This window comes from Eretmochelys imbricata, chromosome 6 (assembly GCF_965152235.1).
Source record: "Eretmochelys imbricata isolate rEreImb1 chromosome 6, rEreImb1.hap1, whole genome shotgun sequence".
In the NCBI taxonomy this organism is placed as follows: Eukaryota; Metazoa; Chordata; order Testudines; family Cheloniidae; genus Eretmochelys; species Eretmochelys imbricata.
This window is the reverse complement of record NC_135577.1, coordinates 65,029,689-65,051,701: the sequence shown is the minus strand read 5'-3', so window position 1 is coordinate 65,051,701 and position 22,013 is coordinate 65,029,689. Positions and strand designations below refer to the sequence as shown.

Genomic DNA, 22,013 nt, shown 5'->3' with positions numbered 1-22,013 from the left:
TCTCTTTCCTCTAAGAAGCTTAGCTGATTACCAGGCTCCGGAGGTTCTGAAAGTTCCCATGTGCTTTGGGAAAGTTCCCGTCACTCAGCTCCCTTCCTAGCCCCTGCCTTTTGATATTGCTGCTAAGACCTAAGAGAAGCATGTTAGTATTAGAGCCAGCTGCTTACTTCCTCTGCAGCACACTTAGCAGTGACAACATGCGAGGGCTAGTGCTGGCCAAACCTTAAATCTTTCAAAGGTTCCAGCCAGATAAGCAACCAAACATCCAGACACTTACAGCATCGGAACGCTGTAGAAGTGGGCTGGAAATCCCATGATAACAGACTCTTTCAGGGGATTTACTTTACTTCCTGATTTTCAGAGCTAAATACACCTCCCTCTGCACAGCCTGAGCCTACTGGGATCTGGGCAAAAGGACCCCAAGGCCACAGATCCATTCTACAGCTGCAATTGAAGCCTCAGGGTGGAAGTAGCCCTTGTGACACCTGTGCTCCCTGTTCATGGGGAAGTTTGACTGGTACATCTACATAGTCATGATTTGACCCCTAGCTGTCCTTCATCCTGCCCCCATCTCACCCAAAAGTCCTTCTCCCTGAGGCGCAGGGAGCTTCTGTGAAGCATAACCCCAGAGCAGGATCTTGCTCCCCACACACAGCAGAATTGCACTGTTTTCTCAAAGTCCAAGGACCTCCACACCTGAGGAAAAGGAGCAGGACAGCAGAGGCCATGTGGCATTTTATCACTCTCAGTCCTGACCACAACCAGGGTTGTATTAGCAACACAGTGAAACTTTAGTATGACGGAGGATGCTTCACTTGAACTTTGAAACATTTTGGTGTCTGTTGGAAGCAGAAAGCGAGGAGCCATGAAGGAGCACCTCAGCTCTTCCTGTCACTCTTGTTAGACCTTCTTCTCCTCAAAATCCCAGCACCTCCCGCAATGCTGGGCCTTGTTCTCCTCAAAACCCCAGCACCTCCTGCAATGCTTCAAAGAGAAGAAAATAAGGGAAATATATCCCCGGTGCTTACACTTTTCCAGACTCCTGCAGCATCTCCAACCACTGAGCCTGCTCAAATTCTGACTCCGCTGCCAGCACAATGTTACCCTGGAAAAGAAGAATCAAACGAGAGATGCTGACGTGAGCACATGCAGACGTGCCCACCATCATGCACAACCCCCATCCCTAGTCCGGTTCCTAGTGGACATAATGCAGGAACTGCCACCACTGCAACTGGTACTAACTCGTTTCCTCCTGTTAGCCCATTCTGCTGCTTTGGTGCCATGGAGACTATCGGGGGGGGGGGTTGTTGAGGCACACTGGGAGGGCAGTGGGGCATGGCGAGGAGGGTTGCAAAACAAAGGACAGGAATTTCCAGGGCTGTCAATCCAACACCTTTCCCCAGCACCAAGTTCATTGGCCTGAAAAGGGAAAAGTTCACGCACATGGAAGTCCTCATGGGAGATCTTCATGGCAAAAGGCATGTTGGGCTCTTCTTTGGCTTCCACGATGCAGCCGGCCAGAGGTATGACGCCCTAGCGATGAACCAGAGAATTTGAACGGGTCAGTGAGGTTTTACTACAAGGCATAACTATAAACAATAAACGTCAGGAACTGGACACTGATTCCTAGCCCCAGTTTTTGCTGCTGGCTCTTCCCCTGTGCTGGAAGCATCATGGAGGCAGTATGTTGAGATCCTGAGAAGCAGGAGTGCCTCACATCACCCAGGGGAACTCCCTGGAGCTGACTAAAAAGAAGTGTTCGTGCACATCAAAGAGAGCCTCATCTCATCCACCTGAGCTGGGAGATTGGTGGCTGGGGATACGTAGGCGATGGGGAACAGGAGCTGTTTTATCAGGGATGTGCAGATTTTCCCAATGGTCTAAAAGTTCTCCTGGAGAGCATAACGACAAGAGCTAAAATGAGGAGGGAGTGTCCTCACGTGTAGCCCCCCCCATTTTATTTCCCTACATAATTCTGTTTCCCACGTACATAATGCACCCATGGCTAGTGTGTCACTGCTTCCCAGTGCTGGATGGAATCAGACCTGCTGAAGGGCATGCGATTGTGTTGTCCTGGAGAGCTGGAGATCCACAGAGAATAAGACTAATACCACTAACAGAAATACACATTCTGCTTCAGCTCAGGTGATAAAGCCCAGGGAGCTGAAAGATCCTGAGTCCTCTTCCCTATGCTGCAGGTGTGTGGTTTAGTGGGCTTCTAATCCACATATGTGACTATGAATTAATTAGTTAGTGATGATGAGTAAAGCAATAAACTTCCTGATTAGCAGGCTAGCCTCGCAGAGACTATTCAAGTGGCTGCAGGATCGATGGTATGATGAGAAAATCGCTAAAACAAGGCAGGGTATAAATCCAGTATCACGTTAGATTTATACCCTGCCAAGCAGCTGGTGTGGTAGTGGGGAACCTGAATTAATTTCAGTTTTCAGAAGGGGTTAATCCATGTCCCCATGCTTCTCGGAGGTTCCTCTGGATCTAATTACAAGGCTGGAGTCAGAGAACCTGCCTGTTATGCTCTCCAGGTGCCTGTGAGAGGCCAGGTGGAGTCAGAGGGGAAATAGCTGGGGGGTGCTCACCTTGGGATGGATATTGAAATACTTATTGCTTTCAAAGCTCTTCTTTTCACTCTCAGAATAGTAAAGCAGAAAACTCTCCTTGATGATGAAGAACCTGAGAGGGGGAAGAGAAGGAAAGCAATAAATTCCTACTAATAGTCATCCTTTAAAAAGCACTTACTTCATCAGAGCACTGAACAAACATTACCTAATTTACCCTCACAACAGCTCTCTCAGCTGCGAGGTTTTATTATTTCCATTCTATACATGGAAAAACCTAGGCAAAGAGCGGTCAAGTGACTTGCTCCAGGTCATTAGGCAACTCAGATTTATGCTTGGCATAAGTGGGTTGGCCACTGTCACGGACAATAGCGTTGTAGTAGTATATGCTAGGAGTGAAGCTGACCCGGTGAATCAGCATTAGAAGTGGGATTAGAACTTCAAAATTCCTTGTGCCCTGCCCTGTCCTGTGCTCACTCCATTAAAGAATGGAAGATAGTTTCCCAGGAATTACTAAGCAGAGATCCCGGCAAAGTTGTCATTCTTTGTCATCCGGAAATACAAAGGAAATAAAGTCTCTGAAATATGTATCACATTAACTCTTTCTTGCCCTGTTTGGTTAGGTTTCACTATCCCCAGATGAACATGGTATGATAGGTGCAAAACATCACAGCTTCTGTAAAGGAAAAATCAGGCCTCCCTGATCTATTAGAATTCTTTGAGCATTGCCTCAAAATTGTGAATGAAGGAGCACCAGTTGTAATTTTTTGGGACTTTCAAAATGCTGTTGACAAAATTCTCCCTCTGTTTAGGAATCCATGAGTTAAGAGATAAGGTACTGCAGTGTGCAGAAGCTGGCTACGAAACAAAATACAGAGAACAGGGTTAAATGGTCAATTTTCAACATGGTAAAACATAGGCCCAACATTTCATACCAGGGGAGAAGTTATGACGCTTTATACCAGCTGAGGATCTGGGCTTAGGACTGGTGTTCTTCAGTACATTTATCAATAAGCTGCAAAAAAGGGGTGAACAGTGAAGTGGCAAAAATTGCAACACAACATTATGTAGATCAGTCAAATCTAGAGAAACCTGTGAGGAACTTCCAAGGGACCCGCCAAACTTAAGGGAAAGGACAACATGATAGCAGATGGAATCCAGTGTTGAAAACCATGGTAAGCAATATACATTGTAAGGAATAATTAATTCCCATATGAGCAGTTCAAATTTAAATGTAACTACTCAGGAAAGAGGCTGGTAGAGGTGGTTGAGGTGGGTGGTGGGAGGGAAGCATCACTGTGGATGGCTCAACAACACCCTGTGATCAATGTGACAGAACAGTCAGAACAGCAAAATCCCTAGTGGACTTAATGGAATCTCTAGCTTTTCTCCTTTTGGGGGGAAAATCCCCTCTGACTGGGTATTTTTTGTTTGCTTTATTTGTTTGTTACAGGGCTTTATTTATTTTTTGAATATATTTTATTTCCTTTTAGCATGTTTGTTAACATATGTAAAGAATGAGATAGAAAATAATGCTGAAAGTATCAGAAGGCCCTTTTATAAAGCGATGGTACTCTCTCTGGTATGCTGAGTTCTCTTCTAGCTTACATGGGACATAACAGAAATAGAAGGGGTCCAGTGATGAGAGGCATGGAAAGACTGCCATACAAAGAGCAGATTTAGTGGGGACATGACAGAGATTTAAAAAATAATTAGTGGCACAAAGAAGGTAAGCCTTTCCTTATACAAGAATCAGGGGATCCTTGACGAAAATGAAAGGCAACAAATTTGAAACTGATAACAGGAAATATGTTTTTACACATTGCAAAACACACCTATGGAAGTCACTATCGCAAGGTCTGGAGGCCAAGAGCTTAGTAAAGTTCAAAAAAAGAATTAGATGTTTATATGAATAATGAAAATATTCCTGAGTTCCATTAGACAGGATTAAAAAATGAGAAACATTATAACCTCACGTGTCAGGGCATAAACCAGCCACTAACAGAGAGGGGTCAGGAAGAAACTTCCCCCTATGGGCAGGCTAATCCCATACTGATTTTTATGAATAATAATGTTTATTATAGTAGTGCCTAAGAGCCAAACAAGATTGGGACCCATTGTGCTAGGTGCTGTACAGATAGAGAGCAACACACAGTCCCTGCCCTGACGAGCTTACAATCTAAATAGTCAAGACAAACATAGGATGGAGGAAGGGACAGGACACAGACAGAGTGAATAATGTGATGGCAGCAAATGGCCTGTTAGTGCCAGGACTGATTTTATTGGGGGGGGGGGGTGTTAGGAGGGGATCAACTAAATGGAAAAAAAGAGAAGGGAAGGGTAGAGGTGAGGGGGATGGGACAGGGAAGGAGAAGGTGAGAGGGGCAGGTGTGGAGTGAAGCTGAGGGTGAGGGAAGAAGGTTTAGAGCAAACAGCCAATCAGGACAGGGACAGAGAAAGCCCAGTCAACACCGTAGAAAGTTCTTTGAATGTCCAGAGGTCCCTGCTTTGGCCTCTTCTGCACCTGCCAGCTGGAGTCAGGCTGGATTCTCTCTGTGGTTTTTCCCCAAAGACACATGGGGGAGGCACCCCCGGACACTACTGCCCTCACACTGTGTGTGAGGTCTCCCCTGCTCGGTTCTGTGCTGGGGAAGGGGTGGATCCAGCTGGGCCCCATTTTACCCCCTCCCTCTAGTGTAAAGAGGAGAGGAGCCCTAGCATCATAGGCCTGTTAAATAATAATTAATAATAATAATAATTAATAACTGCATTCTTTGAACAATTCTTGCACCTTCCTCTGAAGCATCGGGTGCTGGCCAGTATCAGAGACCGGATACTGGGCTAGATGGACAATAACTCTGATCCAGAATGCCAGCTCCCATTTAACACACTCTGCCCACCACTGCAATGCAGACGTCTATCAGGTGGAACTAAGCAGCCGTGTCCTAGTACAGGACAGCCCAGCAATACTATGCAGCCGTTTAAGACAACAAGTGAACAATAATCTCCTACCGCACTGAAATTGCAGAGAGAATTTTGAATGAGGCAGAATGTAATTATCCAGCTCAGAATTTGGTCAGCGCTTCATCTTTTGAAAAGTGCCATGTGATCTTTAACAATGGCCAGTGGTTCAGTGCCCTGGCTTTACACCCAAAAGTTTTGTGAACATAACAAACAGTTTGAGAGGCTTGCCAAACCTCAGACTCCAGCCACTCCTGCCCAGGAGTATATTTTGGACTGTGTGCATTTCCAGAGTTAGGCAAGGTAAGGCAGTTTGCTGCATCAGCAGAACATAGCCCTTTTGATTCACACTCCCAGAGCCTCAGGCCTGGCTGGCTGCTCCGCATTCTGTTCCCCACACAAGCACCTGCTCCTGCACTCAGCCCAGCAGTATCTTTCTAGATCTAAGAGCACCACTCAGGGTAAACTCACTGCTTACTGATCATAGGGTCAAAGAAGGGTCGTAGCTCCCTCTACAACAAATCATCTGAACAGAACCTGTTGACCACCGCTTTATTCTCATGCACCTGTTCCCCTCCAAGCAGTTACTAATTTCTCAACTTCTCAGAGGAGCCTTAGCAACACCATTCCTCCAGCTGGTAAAGCGATGGCTGGCCTGATCTGTAGCCACTGACAATGCTTTGTTGTACACTAGCTAACAGATGGCGATGTATGGGCAAGGCAGTTAGCACACGCGCTCACAGAACCAGCACAGTACCTCGGTGCTGACCTCTGAACTGTTTTCTAAAGTTGCTCATTTAATATCTTCGCTGCTCTTCTTACTAGGCTCTTCTCTCTTGTGCTTGGAGTGCAAGCATTTAGTAGGCTACCTGCAAATTAGAATTAGAAAAAACAAGGGCCTTCACTGAGTGAGATTAAATTAAACTGCACAAGAAGTGGCATAAGAAATATCTTGAAACTGGAAAATCTCAGTCCTGAGGCCAGTGAGAAATGACAAAGGAGTAAATGTTTTCTCTTCCCTCAGTGTTTCTAAAGATCTCAGGCTTATCCTGGTAATGATTATTATTGTGTTAAAGTTATGCCCAAGATGTGCTAGATGCTGGACTGCCCAGCTAGCTCACCACACTTTCGGTGGATCTTGACAACGCCCTCACAGGTGTCTCTAGAAATCTCATGTGTATCCCATGAGTTACCTCCTGACCCATGTCAGGGACCAGGGTTTACACTAATCCCTGGGGACAGCACGGGGAGGGACTGAGAGACTCAGAGAAGGGAGGGGGCTGAGACATCCCCATGCCTCTAGCACTCTTTGCCATTACTGTTTCAAAAAGATCAAAGCCCATTTGCCAAAGCTGAACATGGCTCTGTGTGAACCCCTCCTGATGCAGTGATTCCATTTAGGTTTCACCTCTGGGTGATGGGATTTTCCAATACATTTACACTAATGGAAAATGCATCAGCATTTACTGCTGCAGCAGTTCCAGACCTGCTGGCACCCAGGGATTCATTCTACTTTGATAACTCTAAAGTGCCCTGTCATGGTGCCCAGGCAAGACATCAGAAATATCCATACCAGCTGACTAGCTCGTTTTGATCCCGCAGCTCTTTGCCCCAGTCTTTTGTTCTTCTCCACTGCATGCCAGCATCCTAGCTATTTGCTTGTTTCATCCACCTGTTACCCTTGATCATTAACCCAGACTGTAAGCTCTTTAGGTCAGGGTGTGACATTGCACTCTACATGATTTTATGAAAATATGCAAATGAGTGTGAATATAATGTATCTGGAATATGCTTCATGCAAAAGATGTCTTGTAAGGTATCATTACAAACCTTATAATCTACTGAGTGTGGTCATCCTATTTGTATGTATGTATCATTCTTGTGTCCGAAACTAGAAATATGAAATAGAACTCTGAGGGCCTATTGTAGTTATGCAAAGTGTGGGCCATTAATGGTGGTTTGGAAGCTTGATGGCTCCCATGAACCAGGACAATTGACTGTGGATGGCTCTGTTTGCAGGCAGGTCTTTCTATGAGCCAGGCTGGGAGGAATGAAGGCTTGGGGTCCTGGTACTGGAATCCATCTTAAACCTGGTGCTTTTCCATTTAGGAGGAGAGGTGGGGACCCAGAGAGACAAAAGATTCCCGCGTTATGCCAAAGCTATATAAGGGGTGGAACAGAACAAAGGGTGCTGCAATCATGAGAAATCCCCTAGCTACCACCTGAGCTGAAATAAGGATTGTACCAGGGGAAAGGATTGGGCCCAGACTAGGAAGGTGTCGAGTCTGTGATAGAAGCTTACTGAAACATCTCTGAGGGTACGATTTCATCTGTAATCAGTTTCTTAATGTATTAGGCTTAGATTTGAGTGTTTTATTTTATTTTGCTTGGTAATTCACTTTGTTCTGTCTAAGTTTGGAACCACTTAAATCCTACTTTTTGTATTTAATAAAATCACTTTTTACTTATTAATTAACCCAGAGTATGTATTAATTCCTGGAGGGGAAACAGCTGTGCATCTCTCTCTATCAGTGTTATAGAGGGCGGACAATTTATGAGTTTACCCTCTGTAAGCTTTATACTGGGTAAAATGGATTTATTTGCGGTTTAGACCCCATTGGGAGCTGGGCATCTGAGTGTTGGAGACAGGAACACTTAAACTGTTTTCAGTTAAGCCTGCAGTTTTTGAGGGACGTTGTTCAGACCTGGGTCTGTGTTTGTAGCAGGCTAGAGTGTCTGACTCAAACCAGGCAGGGCACTGAAGTCCCAAGCTGGCAGGGAAAACGGGCTCAGAGGTAGTCTTGGCATATCAGGTGGCAGTCCAAAAGGGGGTTTCTGTGATCAAACCCATCAAACAGGAGCTGTCTTTTTATTACAAGTTTCTACAGTGTCTAGCACTGTGAGGACTCGATGCCTGATTTGGATCTCACACCACTTCTGCAACAATTTAAAAAAAATATATTTTAAACATATCTTCTCCTGTAGGGCTTGCAACTCAAATGCTGCAGCACTCTGCTGCTAGCGCATGGAAATCAGAATGTGAAACTGACTGCCCACAAATACAAAATGGAGTGGTCTATTGCACTAAAAAAAATGCAAGCAGCAAACAGTGTAAATGGTGAAAAGTACATTAATTTTTTAAAAATTATTTCAGTTTCAACATCAGGTGTTATTTGCAACACAAGTAAGGACATTTTATTGTTATGTACATGTAATTAATAAAAGTCAGCAGAGCCCCCCTTTAAATCCAAGCTCTATAGTATTAGTTTTTCGGCTGCTTAGTGCTCCCAATAATCCCTATGATTTAGATTTTGCTCTGAGAAAACAGAGTTGAGTTCTGAGCAGTGCTGTGCTTCTGGGGGATTAAAATCCTGGCCTCCAAGAGGTTGGCAGAATCCAGGGGGATTTGGAATGATAAATAAATGAAATAGAATTCAATGATAAATAATACAATAATACACATGAATAATAATAAAGGAAAAGAAAACCATTTCAAACCTGGATTATTGATGGGCACCTCATGACATGTTACATGCATATCTCATGGTCTCTCCCTACAAGGGAGGCTATCATCAATAAGATTGCCACTTTATAATCGTTGGCCTCTAGGACACAGTCATCACATCACTATGTAAGGACCCTGGGAGACCCTGAAGGGGAGGATGGCTAAGGCAGTGTGAAGAGGGGAGCGAAAGACCCAGAGAAGCCTGGGGGCTGTGAGAGAGACACCCAGCAGAGAGCTGAGAGACACAGAATGAACATAGGCAGTAAGTAGGGGCATCTTGGGGAATGGGAGGGAAAGAGGGGGTGGTGAGGAGACAGGACAAGATTGTGGGAGGAGCAGGAAGGGAGACAGACAGACTGGCAGGAGAATGAAAGGGAAGGTGAGGGACAGGAGAGAAGAGCATGGAACAAACGAAAAGCATGAAATATTGCACAATGGAAACATTCACCCTTTGTATCTGTTTAGTCACCTTGGGCTCTTTGGCTCCCTATCCCCCAAATGTAACACTCTGCCATTGGGCCCCTCATGCCATTTGCCATGCCTCCATTTAAATCCACCCCTGTAGGTTACAGCAGATGAGTCCCTAAAATCCTATCTCCAGCGTTAGACCATACTACGAATGTCAGAAACAATTGGCTAGATGTCTCCCTAGTGTGACTTTACTGAATTCACCTGCGTTACACCAGGGTTGAATTAGGCTCAGTGAGCAAGGTTCCCCTTGCACATCAATGTCATTGAAAGAACAATTTGACCCGGTTGTTTTATGTCACTTGGAATCTGCATGCCCAGCTCTCAGATTGGTTCCAGCTGCCATATTTGTTTCTAGCTCCAGCCAATCTCAAGGTAACAGCTGCTGAAATCATGTTGCAATTAAAGTAGGGAAGGAGAAGAAATTATAGTAATCAGAGATAGGGGATTCAGGTGAAGGTCAGAGGCATTGTGCTCTTCTAGGGTCAGAAAGCAAAGCTGCATCCCATTCAGAAGCTGAGGCTCCTGATCTCTGCTGACAAAGTGCCTTTTTTCTAGCACTGATGGCTAATGAGGTTGGTTAGTGAATGTCTGTGAAGTGTTTTGAGGTGATAACATGCCACACACTAAGTATCAGGATCATCAGACTTTAAAACCATCACTGGGGCTTTAGTCTCGCAGTGCTTTTTTGGCACTGGTCCAGGATTAAATACAGCAAGTCCCAGATGCTGGACCAGTATGATTGGCATTCCCTGAGGCTATCCCAGGAACACTTGGACAGTGGCAGCCTGAAAAACAAGTTAACTCGGAGGCGGCAGCACCTGTAATTTCTTCTGCCCCTCGGGATAGATATAGGCTTTCTTTGTCTGTCTTATATGCTGGTGAGTTCTAGCTGGAGAAGGAGACCGCAGTGAAGGCCATGCTATGGGGAACAGGTGCACAGATCACCGAAATAACACACCAGGAAGGGCGGGCTTTTGACGAACATTTTTCTCTCTCCCTCCAGGGCGGGGAGCCCACTGTGGCAGTCCTTTTCTGGGCAGCCACACAGTGAAAATCAGTCCTTGCAGCATATACATTTGGACATTTACAGTGTGCTTTTAAGTAACACTTTTTAAAAAAAAATCACCGTGCAGGTTGCCTGTGATTTTCAGAGCTGATGAGAGCACTGAAGACTGATGGCTTCTGTTTATCCACAGAGCAGCTACAGAAACAGCAGCACTTCTCAACCCTGCTTCTGCTCAAACCTGACTCCGGAGCTGGAGGGACCACATCCAACGAGGAGAGAGGAGTTCAATCTCCAAGGCCCATTAACGACCTTGACCTCTGCTGAAATGGCCACAGCAGGTGGTAGCAGGATGGTCAGGCTGCGGGGAGCATACACGTAACGCTGGAGATGGGGATGAAAAGGACACATGCTCCTGCCCTGCTCTCCTACTGATGAGCCCCTCAGTGCAGCAATAGGTCTTGGGCATTTCACTCTGGCTCCACTCCCGCCGTCGGCATTAGTGTTGTGGTGTCCGTGGCAGGGAAAGGGGTTGAGCTGCTAGTTGGGAACCATGGGAGGAATAAGCAGCTGCAGGGAGAAGAGGGGGGAAATCACAAGTCAGGCAGCAGAAATTTCTTTCCAAAGTTGCTCTGTACCACAGCAGTCACCCAACTTGGACTTGACCGGTCAAAAGCGCCACCAGTGTCCAGTCAGGGAACCAAGACTGCTGCTTCTCTCTCAGGGGGCTGCTGGGAAGGGAGCTCTTTTCCACTGAAAGACGTTGCATTGCCTGAGGCATTAATCTCTCCCTCTCCTCCTGGCTGGAGAGGATGCTGCTAATATCACTTCAGATTATTGCTTATACAAAGCACAGCACACAGATGTCACAATAATGACAGATGAACTCAGGCTGTCAGCCTTGTTCCAGTACCAGACCTCCCTCAGCCACTGTGGATCAGTAACAGAGACAAGCAACCAAATGAAATAACTTGGGCTTTGCCACAGTATAGGTTGGTAGATTGAGACAGCCCTTTTCTCTGCTGTTTTTCCCTATAGCCCTCTGATTCTCCACTGCCTTGTACCCTCAGCAGTTATTTACACCTGTGCAAAGTGAGCGTACTGTTCTGATCTTATGTAAATGGCTACACCAGGGGCAAAGCAGTGAAGAATCAGGTCCATTCTCGCTCATTTATACACACATGGCCAAATCTATTAGTCTTTATACAGGCAAAGCTCTCATTGACTTCAACAGGAATTTTGCCTAAGCCAGCACTGCAGGATTTGGACCACATGCCCCAACTCCTTGTCCCTAAACTCATTCAGTCACAAGCACTTAGTTTGATGGAGCCGGGTATTGTCAATGAAGATTCTTCAGGGGGTCAGAAGCTGAATTCCTCCTTATACTGGTAGATGGATTAATTACCATTAATCTGTGTTTGCTCCATTCCAACCCCTGTCTTTGATAGTCCCAGGGCAGGAAAGAGCATTTCTGCTGTTGATGATGAGACAGGAGGTGGGGAGGGCAGTGTGGTGTATGTACATATGGAGAGTGATGGGAGGGCTGCATAATAAAATGCTAACTAAGGGAACTCATCTAGGAAAACTTGTTTTTCCAGCTGGCCCGCATCCAACATTTGCTGACACTCTGCTACAAATGATGCTCTGACTTTGGAAGGTCTCCCTCTACTTGCTTTTTAACCCTGTTTGCCCCTCCACCCAAATTGGCTCTATGCTATCTGGCTATAACAACTGCACAGGGTCTAGATGAGGTGGAAGGTGGCTATTATCATCAGCGTTCCAACATAAAAGGTGTTAATTATTACTCCCAAGTCCCCCTGCACTCTGCAGCCAGTTAGACCTACTTTCTTTGACAAGGTCCCTGGGCTCTGCAGCTCTCTGGTGCAGCAGGCTGGGAGCTCTAAGGCATCTTCCTTTACATTTAAAATTGAAGTTTTTAATTAAATATGAAAAATTAATAATAAAATCAGTTCTCTATCCCTTCTGTTTATTTTTAATAGTAAATTCTCCTCCAGGAGAGGGTTGTTTGTGACAGGGATAAGGGAAATAGTTAACCATGTAGAAACCAGATCGCAGAGTTGTAGAGTTGTTAACCCATTGAGACGCCTAGGGGCAGTTCACACCTCTCCAAACTATTATTTCAGGCTTTCTGCAAATTCAGGAAGAAAAAAACTGCTACAGTCTACATATCCTGTTCTCAAGATTATTTTCAGAACCACAAGGACAAGAATTTTTAAAAAATGAAATCTTGGATGCTTGAACACATTTATGTGGCAAAAAGGTGAATTGTATGTCAAATGCCACGTGTGGAATCACCAGATAGGAACCCCATCTGACCTGCCCCATTATGGGATCATAGTAATCAGACATGAGATCCCAGTAGAGCAGTGATTCTCAAAGTGTGGTCCATAAAGGGCTGGTGATCTGCAAAATAAATATTTCCAGGTGGCCCACACAGCTGATTCTGCAACAAAGATGGAACCTGTGTTGGTCTTCAAGCAACGACAGTTCCTACTAGATGCAGCTCTTCTAACAAACCTCCAGAGACTGTTTAGGCCAACTAGACTCCAAACAAAATTAATTCTTTTTTGCATCCTCTGCAGCAGCTTCACGGCTCCCTTAATCAACTGTTTCTTTGTTGTAAATTCAACCATGATTCAAAGTGAGAGGTAGCAAACCACAGAAAAGGACAGAGCCAAAAAGCTTCTGTTGTCTGGGAAGACTGGAGCATTGAGCACTGCTGGAAAGAGGGTAAATTTGGTCCTAATAGATCTAAAGCCCTTTATACGTGGAGAGTAAATAAACAGCAGAGGTACAAGGTGGAGGTAGGTAACTGCCCATGACTCATTACATTGAATTTATCCTAACTCCTTACCACTGGGATATTACATTTCCTGGAGGAAGGTGACATTGGGGGTGGAGCAGGAGATGGTGCATGAGAAGGTCCTTCTGAAGGAGTGGTCCACAACATGAAAGAGTTTATTACCACTGTAATAATGAGGGTCCTGATCCTGTCAGGCGCTGAGTGCCACCTACTCCACCTAATTTCAAAGGGAAGTCAGGACACTCAGTGTCTTGTGGGACAGGGCTCGATATCATCAAGTCCATCCCCATACAAGGTATGACTGAGCCTTGATCCTGCACGGAGCTCTGTGCAGGTGAACCCCTGCAGCCCCACAGAGCCCCACTGAAGTCAATAGGACAGGGGGCAGGTGCAAGGGCCTGCCCATACATACGAGTTTGCAGAAGCAGGACTTTAGATGGTCCCCTCATACATACCAGCTCAGGGCCGGATCCACATCCACACTCCACTCCAGTGGCAGCAAAGGGGACTCAGGAGATCTGGGCTGTTCCTTATGCTGGAATATAATTTCCTGGTTGACCTTGGACAAGTCACTTTGCCTTTTGGTTTCTCAACTCCTGGTCTGCAATATAGGCTTGATGAGAATATTCCCCTGCCTCACAGAGGGGGTTGCAAGGATGAATCAAATGTGAGTGAGGCACTCAGCCATCGTGGTGATAAGTGCTGTATAAATGCCGGCTGCTGCTGTTTGACCCGAGTAGCTAGTCAAAGTTGGGGGCCCGGTGGGTGTTCCAGTTGGAGCAGAAATTGGTGGTAGTCAGGTATTTCTCTGTACATTCTTTGTAAATCAAATTGCACTAAATTCCTGTGTCTCTGAACTCAAAAGGAATCAAATAGTGGGAAATAGCTGCTTTTGCTCACAGCACCAAGAACACTGTTTTCAGCCTGCAACCTGACCCAAAAACCTCTCCTCAGGTTTCTTCTGGGGTCAGCCACATGCTTTTAGCTACTCCTTCAGGCTGCCTCTGAATCTGTTCTTGTCTAAGTTCAGCATCTTTGAGATCTCTCCTCCCCACCTTCCATGGCCCTACTGAAAACCATATTCAGCCCATAGCGCCAAGGCAGGTGCACACGCAGCTATTGTGTACGGCAGTGGTTCTCAACTGTGGTCCGCCGCTTGTTCAGGGAAAGCCCTGGTGGGCTGGGCTGGTTTGTTTACCGGCCACGTCCACAGGTTCGGCCAATCGCGGCTCCCACTGGCCGCGGTTCGCTGCTCCAGACCAATGGGGCTGCAGGAAGGGTGGTCAGTACGTCCCTCGGGCCGAGCCACTTCCCGCAGCCCCCATTGGATGGGCACAGCGAACCTCGGCCAGTAGGAGCCGCGATCGGCCAAACCTGTGGACGCAGTAGGTAAACAAACTGGCCCAGTGCGCCAAGGGCTTTCTCTGAACAAGTGGTGGACCACAGCTGAGAACCACTTGTCTAAGGCTATGTCTACACTAGCACTTTTGTCGGTGTAACTTATGTTGCTGAGGGGTGTAAAAAAACACCCCTCTGAGAGATGCTCTCCCGCTGACATAGCTACCGCTGCTCACTGGGGATGGTTTAATTATGCCAGTGGGAGAACTCTCTCCTGTCAGCTTAGAGCATCTTCACCAGAAACGCTACAAAGAGGCAACTGAGCCTCCATAAGTGGTGTCGTGTAGACATAGCCAAAGTTTCACCCAACCAATCAGTAAAATGTTGTTGCCCATGTCCGGAGTGACCTGCCTGATCAAGTAGCCCATGGACATCCCTGAGTCCCCCCCTCTACATACGTTTCTTTCCAGTCTCTCCAGCAATGACCTTAGTACAACCCTATAAAGCAGAAACCAACACGTGAAGCATGCAGCTCCAGCAGGTGTGCACCTTTAGCTGTGTAAACCTTCTTCCCTCATCTCCTGATCTGGTCTCTCCCCACATCACATGATGTCATACTTCACTTAGGTTGTAGGCACCTCAGGGCAGGGAATGGGCCTTTAGGTTTTATGCAAGGTGCAATGCAAATAATAGTAACAAACAAACAATAATAATAGGATTTCATAACAACAAATCCTTCGCCATAATCAACAAGACCACTAGTGCATCAAGTCACCTGTCTCCAGCATTGACCAATAATATCCAGTGAATTAAATTAAGATGAAAAACACCTGGTCCCCCTACCCTCTGACCTAATATACCTGACCAAGGATGTTTTGTTATACTGGGGGTGGGTGGATTATTTCTTGAGCCTCAATATGATCAGTTTACACAAGCCTGCAAGAGATGATTTCACAGTAAAACCCTTCTGTGCTTGAGAAAGTAATGCTAGTTCTACCGAGAACTTCAAGAGCTAGCATCTTTAAGCAGAAACTGGTGACACGGCATCTTAAAATCCAGCCCTCTGCAAATCCTGACATGTTAAAAGCCCTGAGAGCTCTGCAAGGAATTGCCATCTGTAATGTGCGCTGATGCAAATGCACATCCAAACTGCGAGGCTTGCAGGAGGGAAGACAGCAAAAAGAAACACGGGATGGGAAAGTCTGAGAAAGATTCAACATGCTGCAGAACCTGAAAGCCTCAGCAAGTTTATGTCCCATTTTCTTCCAACGGTTCCTCTGACTTCCCTTCCCCTGCTCAAACTCTCTTTTTGTCTTCCAGGACCCCAGTGCCACTCCATTTTTGCTTTTCTTCCAGACCCCTTGCTTTCAAGTCCCCTGTAACCTCTTGCTCCTATGCCCCAGCCTTCCATATGCTTCACTTCCAGGCGTCTCCCTTTCCTTCCTAGGGTACGTCTTCACTGCACCAGAGTCAGCCCAGGCTCTTATGCAGGTTCTAGCCCCAACCCCCCTACCAACCACACAGCAAACCACCTGACCCAGGGTTGGCAGTCCTTTAAGACTGAGCTAGCTTACTCGGCTGGGTAGAGTGGGGTGTTAAAGTCCGGGATTAACTTTCATTCACTGGAACTCACCCACTTTGCAGTGAGGATGTAGGCAAAAGAGTCACCCAAGTGCTGACAGTCCTCCAAAGCCTTCCCACAGTTCTCTGCAGAAGATGGACAATTTCTCTTGCAGTTGACATAACTGACTGGAAAAGAATCCTAGAGCATCTCAGTGCAAAGAACCATGGGCTATACCCACAGACACACATGGGCAAGTACAGAAATGTGAGGACACAGTAATGCAAGTAGGGCTTTGAAATGGGGCCAGTTGCCCCCGGGCTAAGTGAACCTGGGTGCTCAGACCTGGGTGGTAATCGCCCACGCTAACTGCCATGAAGCCATACCCTCACGCATCTCCCCATTCTCTTCATGCCTCCTGGCTTCCTCTTGTTCCCTTTCACCATTTACCCCAGCCTCCTGACTTCAGGATACCCAATCAATTCCTTTCCTTCCAAGCCCAAATCCCTCCCCATTTCTTTTCTCCCAGCGTACCTCAGAGTTCCAGCTGCAGCAAACATTCCATCCCATCGCATTGCTGGCTCATGAGCGTCTCCCCCACCTCTTGCCACCTGCTATCACTAAAATATTTACAACTCGCTGCTGAAGGGGGTGACTTCTAGGAATAGAACAGTGTTAAATAAATAATGACTCAAACGTCGGATAGAGTTGGACAGTTTGGTTGCAAGAGATTCTGATTGAGAGGAAATGAGCGTGTTAAGGACTCTTTTTAATCTGTGTCATAAATATAAAGGGAAGGGTAAAAACCCCTTTAAAATTCCTCCTGGCCAGAGAAAAAAATCCTCTCACCTGTAAAGGGTTAAGAAGCTAAAGGTAACCTCACTGACACCTGACCAAAATGACCAATGAGGAGACAAGATACTTTCAAAAGCTGGGAGGAGGGAGAGAAACAAAGGGTCTGGTTTGTCTGTCTATATGCTGCTTTGCCGGGGATAGACCAGGAATGGAGTCTTAGAACTTTTAGTAAGTAATCTAGCTAGGTATGCGTTAGATTATGATTTCTTTAAATGGCTGAGAAAAGAATTGTGCTGAATAGAATAACTATTTCTGTCTGTGTATCTTTTTATAACTTAAGGTTTTGCCTAGAGGGGTTCTCTATGTTCTGAATCTAATTACCCTGTAAGGCACCTACCATCCTGATGTTACGGGGGGATTTCTTTACTTCTATTTACTTCTATCTCTATTAAAAGTCTTCTTGTAAGAAAACTGAATGCTTTTTCATTGTTCTCAGATCCAAGGGTCGGGTCTGTAGTCACCTAGGCAAATTGGTGAGGCTTTTTACCAAACCTTGTCCAGGAAGTGGGGTGCAAGGTTTTGGGAAGTATTTTGTGGGGAAAGACGTTTCCAAACAGCTCTTCCCCAGTAACCAGTATTTGTTTGGTGGTGGTAGCGGCCAATCCAAGGACAAAGGGTGGAATATTTTGTACCTTGGGGAAGTTTTGACCTAAGCTGGTAAAGAGAAGCGTAGGAGGTTTTTCATGCAGGTCCCCACATCTGTACCCTAGAGTTCAGAGTGGGGGAGGAACCTTGACAATCTGCCTTGAAGGAGATCTTGCCCTTGGTTATTCTCTCTTGCTGGGAAAACACCAATCCTTGGCTCTTTTCAGCAGCACAATCACGTTTGTTTTGAAACATAATTCATGTAACAAATGTATGTAGGCGAAGCTGCGGTTACTTATCACAAAGCACCTCCCAGAAAATAACACCTCAGTTTGCAGAAAAATGTTGCAGTACACACAAAGGTGTGTGTGTGTGTGTGTGGGGGGGGGGGGTTGGCCTTCTGCGGCCTTGTGCAAAAGACTTAACCACTGTATGCCTCAGTTTCCCCAGCTGTAAAATGGGACTAAATAAATAAATAACTCTGCCTTTTACAGTGCTCTCCCACAGGTGGTGGCAAAGCCCCTTTCTGGGGAAGAACTGTCATCTCCTTTTTACAGAAGGGGAAGCTGAAACTCAGAAAGGTTAAATCACTTGCATAAGACCACAAAGCAAATCACTGACAGTAGCAGGAGAGAAATACAGGTCTCCTGACTGCCAGGTCGAGATCTGAACTGTTAGACCACAATTCGGACGGATAATGGTATTTCCCTGCTTCTCGTGGTGTTGAAAGACTTAATCTGTTTGAGTGTGTAACATATTGAGAGCCTTAAACAGAAGGTGCAATAAAAGTGTGAAGTGTTATAAGAAGAGCATATATATGTAAATAGTCACCTTTTGTTATTTGAAGGTCACCGGAAATTTTTTAAAAATGTAGTGAAACTTACACTGAAATAACATCAACTTTAAACAAACAAAAAACCACCCACTGCTTCTGTAGTAAAGTACATACTTTTACCCAGATAATAAGTAACAAAGGTATAGCCACCTACAAACTTCCTGGTCACCAGTATGCAACACACTATGCCAACTTTATAGCAACAGTGGGGATAGAACTTGTACTCTCCCTCTTCAGAAACAGAAAGAGAATCTCTTTTTGCTGTTAGCAGTATAGCACCTATGACTCAGAGTGAAGCAGTTCTGATTCCAACCCCCAGAAAGCAGCAGTACACATATACACTAGCCAAGTATCTCAAGGAGCTTTACAAACACTAATGAATCAAGCCTCAACTCCAGAACAAGGTAGAGAAGCAACCTCGGCCGCTATCACACAATTATCACACTATAACATTTGGAACCAGTTCCAATGCTGAAGTGATGTGTATACAGCACAGGGGTGAAGCAGGGCTAGAAGGAAACTGGCTGAGATGCCCGGTGTATACAGCAGTCTCAGAATGGGGGAGCTGTCCCCAGAGGTTCACACTGCTAATCTAACCCCTGCCTCTGAGCCCTCCCTATCCCACTTGGAGCCTGCCTGTGTATCCTTCCCTGCTCACCCAATGGCTCTTTCAGAGATTCACCCAAACCCATCTAACTGAACACTTAATTTTATCCTCTCTGCCCCAGCTTGTTAACCCCTCAGAGGGTCTAGCTGCTTATCTATCCCTCCCCTCCCCCCTTGAACTCTGCATTTTCCACTGAACAGACAGAGAGTCCTGCAGTGACTGCACCTCATCACAGCCAAATCCTGCATCTTACCTTCTGGACCATTTGGCAGACTGCCTCCCAAAGGGTCTCTTCCAGAGCACGCCATACAGCTGCACTTTGGTGCTGATATCCAAGACATCCGAGTCTGCCTGTTCCATGGATGGAGAGGGGGAGACAGAGTTGGATTTTGAAGTGAACATCGTAGATGGATTTTATTCTAACTCTCCCCCTTTGCCTGGCAGCTCAGGGAATCCAATTAAATGCAATGACCCAGAAGGACATTACCAGCCACTCCAACAGAGAGACTGAGGCTATGGTTTAAATCAATAACAGGACTGCTCAGTGCTCAGGCGATAATTCTCCCCCGATGCAGAGATGATGAAAGTGTCTTCATTTTGTATCACTTTGTGATGCATTACGGAGAGCGCAAAGGTCCCAGCCCATGAGTCAGAGGGCTGAATAGAGCCACAGACCAGGAATACAGAGAGAGAGCGCACACACTCAGAAATAATGCAGCAAGCCTAATTATCTGAGTGAGAGCTAGGGTGTAAGGATGGTTATTGCACTGAACACTCAGAAGCCCCAGATCAGAGTCAGAGGAGACAGTCTGCAAATTGCCAGGCTTGTTTCTGTGACACATGCCCCCAAAGTCTTGTGCCTGCTCATGAGTTCTTCTGATTGGCTCATGGGACAAGGTGAGCAGAGTGGGTGTGAATCAGTGAGCTCCAATCAGACTTCCTCATCTATTTGGAGAGGTTTCCTTTCTGTGCCAGCCTGGAAGCCAGTGGGTAGGGTTCAAATGCTTGCTCTGGTTTGAATGGGTATTGTCCATGACACCAGTCTCATTCTTCCTTAAAGGGCCATTGCCAGCAATAAAATAATCTCTTATACAACTCATCAATCCCAATTCTGGGACTTGGGACACATTATGCTTTCTGCTGCTCCCTGGAGAGCTTCACCACTCCATTCATTTCCTCCGACTCCATCGCCAATGAACAGCTCCCCAGCCATTGCCCACCCCACACAAAGTCCCTCCAAGAAACACTTCTTCCCCAGGGCTCACAAGAAACCACAGCATAATGTTGCTCCAAGTTCCTGCATTCCGCATCCTGCCTTCTCTGTCTGTCTCTGACATTGTTAGATCTTTGAGGAGGGATTGCCTTGGTTTTATCTTGCCCAGTGCTGAGGGCACATTGATGGCAGCATCTAACAAATGATAAAGAGAAGAAGTTAGAAGTATTATATTAATAAGTTTTGTGAACTGGTAAAATCAGAGTGAAAGCTGGTGACATCTAGACGGGGAAGGCAAACCCAGCATGCTGTTCCTATTCTCTCTACGTTGAGTCCCTTCTGTTGCATTACTTTACATCTCTTTCTAGACCTGTCCCTGAACAGTGCCAAGAACAATTCTCTCCAGCTGCAGTCAATGGGACTTGAGTGCTCAGCCCCCTCAGGATCAGGCCCACAATGAGGTGTGTGAAGACCACTGAAAACCAAAGCAGGCCCTGCCTCCTGTGCATCCTTTGCCTGTGTTGGGTGCCTCTGGGTCCCTGTGGAGCAGGCAAGCACATCACTCAGGTGGGCTGCTACATTGACTGCACCTGAAATGTGGAGACCTGAAGCAACTCTTCAGGATGCTGTTCTGAAAAGAAGCGATTGCTTGTGCTGGGGTGGGGATCTGGGAGAAAAACAGGGAGGACTTCCGTTGGAAGCCTACTGCATGCAAGGTAAATAAAAATACTGGGTCCAATACGTCCATCTTTACTTACCCGTGCCCCACTGAAAACTCATGTAAGGACTACTTGGAGAAGTAAGGGTTTGAAGGATCAGCCCTCAAAATAGGATTGGTATCAGTGAGGGGAAAGGAGGGCTGACAACTCTCTAATTGCACAAAACCAAACACCCTTGCCCTGCCCCTGCCCTGTCCCTTTCCCAAGGCCCCACCCCTTCTCTGAGGCCCTGCCCCACACTCACTCCAGCCCCCCTCCCTCAGTCGCTCGCTGTCCCCCACCCTCATTCCACTTTCACTGGGCTGGGGCAGGGGGGTGGACTGCGGGAGGGGGTGAGGGCTCCAGCTGGGGGTGCAGGCTCTGGGGTGGGGCCAGAAATGAGGGGTTCAGGGTGCAGGAGGGGGCTCTGGGCTGGGGAAGGGGGTTGGGATGTGGGAGGGGTAAGGGCTCTGGCTGGGGGTGCAGGCTCTGGGGTGGGGATGAGAGGTTTGTGGTGTAGGAGGGGGCTCCAGGCAGAGGCCCAGGGGTTTGGAGTGTGGGAGCAGGCTCAGGGCTGGAGAAGAGGGTTGGGGTGTGGGAGGGGGTGGGGGCATTGGAGTGGGGCCCAGAATGAAGGGTTTGGGATAGAGGAGGGGGCTCCAGGCTGCGGCTGAGGGGTTTGGAGTGTGGAAGGGGGCTCAGGGTTGGGGTGTGGGAGGAAGTTTGGGGTGCAGGCTCTTGGGGGGAGTTTGGGTGTGGAAGGGGGCTCAGGGCTGGTGCAGAGGGTTGGGGGCAGGTGGGGGGGGTTGGGTGGAAGTTAGGGTGCAGGAGGGGGTTCTGACCTGAGGCAGAGGATTGGAGTGTAGGAGTGGGTTTGGGATGCAGGCACTGCCTGAGCAGTGCTTACCTCAGGCAACTCCTGGTCGGTGGCACAGTGGAGTTAAGGCAGGTTCCCTGCCTGCCCTGGCTCCACGTGGCTCC

The 22,013-nt window shown here is 46.8% G+C and overlaps 1 protein-coding gene across 1 annotated transcript in view; it reads right to left on the bottom strand.

The window, feature by feature from the left end:
- Window positions 1–19,523, bottom strand: part of PLEKHD1 (pleckstrin homology and coiled-coil domain containing D1) — a 44,775-nt gene extending 25,252 nt beyond the window's left edge. The window contains exons 1-4 of the mRNA XM_077820244.1: window positions 19,375–19,523; window positions 2,598–2,691; window positions 1,444–1,533; window positions 1,029–1,105 (exon numbers count right to left, since the gene is read on the bottom strand). Of these exons, the coding sequence (XP_077676370.1) occupies window positions 1,029–1,105; window positions 1,444–1,533; window positions 2,598–2,691; window positions 19,375–19,523 (410 nt within the window). The remainder of the gene's footprint in view (window positions 1–1,028; window positions 1,106–1,443; window positions 1,534–2,597; window positions 2,692–19,374) is intronic.
- Window positions 19,524–22,013: the final 2,490 nt, after the last annotated feature.